Source organism: Halyomorpha halys, unplaced genomic scaffold, assembly GCF_000696795.3.
Source record: "Halyomorpha halys isolate HHAL.00 unplaced genomic scaffold, Hhal_1.1 Scaffold1205.1, whole genome shotgun sequence".
NCBI lineage: Eukaryota > Metazoa > Arthropoda > Insecta > Hemiptera > Pentatomidae > Halyomorpha > Halyomorpha halys.
Genome location: NW_027108984.1, coordinates 275,467 through 278,216, shown reverse-complemented (window position 1 = coordinate 278,216; position 2,750 = coordinate 275,467). Strand labels below are relative to the sequence as shown.

The window sequence follows — 2,750 nt, the reverse complement described above, 5'->3', positions numbered from 1 at the left end:
TAGTAAAGCCAATATACCAATGTAATTTCATTCTACTATCTGAAAATTTGTAAACGCTCGCCAGATAAAAATCTCACTATATGAACCTTGTAATTTTCTTAGGGGACATATGTCCCAGAATAAAGTTATTTTTTCATTTCATTTTATGGATTCAATTGGCTTATAACAATGTTTATTTATCTTACATTTTGGTATTCTGAACTATTTTTTTTTATTTTATTCTTTAAGTTGTATAAATAAATATTGCCATATAAATAAATAAGTCTAGTAATTAATGCATCATATCATTTGATAAGCAGACAAATAATTGTAACTGTCTGATGGACCGACCCAATGGTTAATTTCTTTTATATTATGATAAGACTAATCTTGTATATTGTTGTAACACATTTAATCCAAATTACTTGACACATCTTCAAGAAGATTTTAATAATATGTTAAATCAATGATATAAAGTAAAACTTCTGATAAGTTCAGAAAAAGTTGTTGTAACATGCCAACCATATAACTTCCTATGTTAAATATATAATTTCAGTTCCTGAGTACAGCTGTTCACATACCCACATACAGACTCATTGAGTAGTTTTTTAGACTTGGTTTCGTGGACACATGGTATCTTACAATGTTTATTTCCATTGAAAGCGTCAATTTGAAATGTTTTATGAAATCACAATACCTAACTTATATATCTTCCATTTAAGGAAGTATTATTACTAAACCAATGGTTGGACAAGGAGGCAATTTGGTGAAATTTACGCTCGATTGCCAGATTTTTATTTAATTAAGGGTTCCCACTTTATGAGGCTAGGTGGACCCCAGAGGGTCCCGGACCCACACAGTTTACTCACGGTTACAGTAACAGAATAATTATCAGCCTCAGCCGGATTTGAACCCGGGTTTTTGGAGTTAGTAGTCCAGTGCCTTACCACTGAGCCATGTCGCTCTCCATATCTTGTTATATTAAAGTTAAAATGTATGTAACATTGTGAAGTTTGTTCTCCCTCCCTCATAATTTAAATGGGTTTAATACAGATTACATAATGATAAGAGATTTTGCAATTTTATTCCTCCTCGGTATTCATTTCTTCAGTCATTTGGAGTATTATTCAAAGCATTTTCTTGTGGGATAAATATGTAAAAGTCAAAACGAAAATGGAACAGATTGATAAAAGAAAATATTTCCTCAAAATTTTTTACTACATGCAAAAGATTTTATATTTTTCTCTAAATAGTATTTATTATGTTTCTAATTTGATCAGTGGCATCACAGTCATAAGTATACATATGGGGAATTTTTGTACTAAAGTAAAATAAAAATGAAAAACAAATTGTGAAACAATGGTCACCATAAAAATAATTGGCAGTACCTGTCATGGAGTTAACATTAAAGTTGTTCGGATATGTGCATGCAGTGCTTCCATGGATGCAGTGCTAAATGGAAACACTATTCTAGCTAACGGGTCAAGTTAGGTTGCCATAAAGTTCTTTTCATTGTCATGATGTACTATGTATCAGTATATAATATTTATCCTATGTTGTCTTGTAAGACTTGTAGTTTGTGCTTCTCGTATATTTACTGTCAGAACTGATTTTCAAGATACTCTGGAAATACTTGGGTATCTGTCAGATCTTCTCAAAGTTTCTTGGTGTGAATAGGATTCTCCTTCATTTATACATAGTCTTATAGCTTATTGGAGTTTGGTTTTATTATTTCAATAAAATCAATTGTGTTCAATTAGGTCTCAACACTATTAATACTTAAAATGTGCAACATTTTGCTAACCTTGCCATCTTAACTATAAATTCACCCCATCATATCCCACTATTAAAACTTTTTTGTATGCTATACTACCAAGGTATATTAATATTAGTCAAATTAACCTATGTATGTTACTATTTCATTTAAATATAAATACTTTTAATTGCAAATAATCTAAACACTGATATCACTCACTTATCAACAATATTAGTTAGGTCTTGCTTCATGTTATTTTATAATTTTAAATGAAGGAAACATTTTTATTTGATCAGATATTTACTTGCTAGATAAGGTTTTAAAATAAATTTTGTCTTAATATATATTTACATTTTTTTAAGATTCTTATTAGTCAACAATTTTCTGATTTATTTTGTTAAAAACACCAAAGTTACCTATTCTAAAATCTTATCCATCTACATCATTTACTGCCTTATCCAAGATTCATTATTCTTTTTTATTTTAGGTTTGACTATATTCGGAACATGTGTCTATGGTGGAGGATTGGTGACATTTTCGGTCGACTATCTGAGTGAACTATTGAGGACAGTGGAATGGCTCTGGAAGAGACAAGGACCTCCATGCTACCCAGTGCTCGCTCTCTGGCCTGCGGTTCTCTTCCTCGGTTTGGCCGTCCAGATCTCTCTAACTCCTCACCATCATCATCATAATGGTTAGTTTTTCAGTGTTTTAACTTTATAATGAATACATAATGAATCCAACATTATTAGGTTATTAGAGTCTGTGTATAAAATAAGTTTTTATGAAATTTCAATTTAAAATATATTTTCATTAATTGATTGGAGAAGATGGTCGGGAGGGGTGCGGTCAGCAAAAAAAACAACATAAATAAAAAAAAAATATTTATTTATGCCGACGTTTCGACCTGATTTTCAGGTCTTCATCAGGGCTATAAAAACAAAAGACAACAACCATCATATAGAGAGAAAAAAACAATTATTATAAAAATAAAATAGGGAAGTTTATATGAAAT

At 30.4% G+C, this 2,750-nt stretch overlaps 1 protein-coding gene across 1 annotated transcript in view; it reads left to right on the top strand.

Moving 5' to 3' along the window:
* The window catches only part of LOC106688785 (transmembrane protein 198), a 20,307-nt gene that overhangs the window by 8,660 nt on the left and 8,897 nt on the right, over positions 1-2,750 (top strand). The window contains exon 4 of the mRNA XM_014433420.3: positions 2,223-2,429. Within this exon, the coding sequence (XP_014288906.1) occupies positions 2,223-2,429 (207 nt within the window). The remainder of the gene's footprint in view (positions 1-2,222; positions 2,430-2,750) is intronic.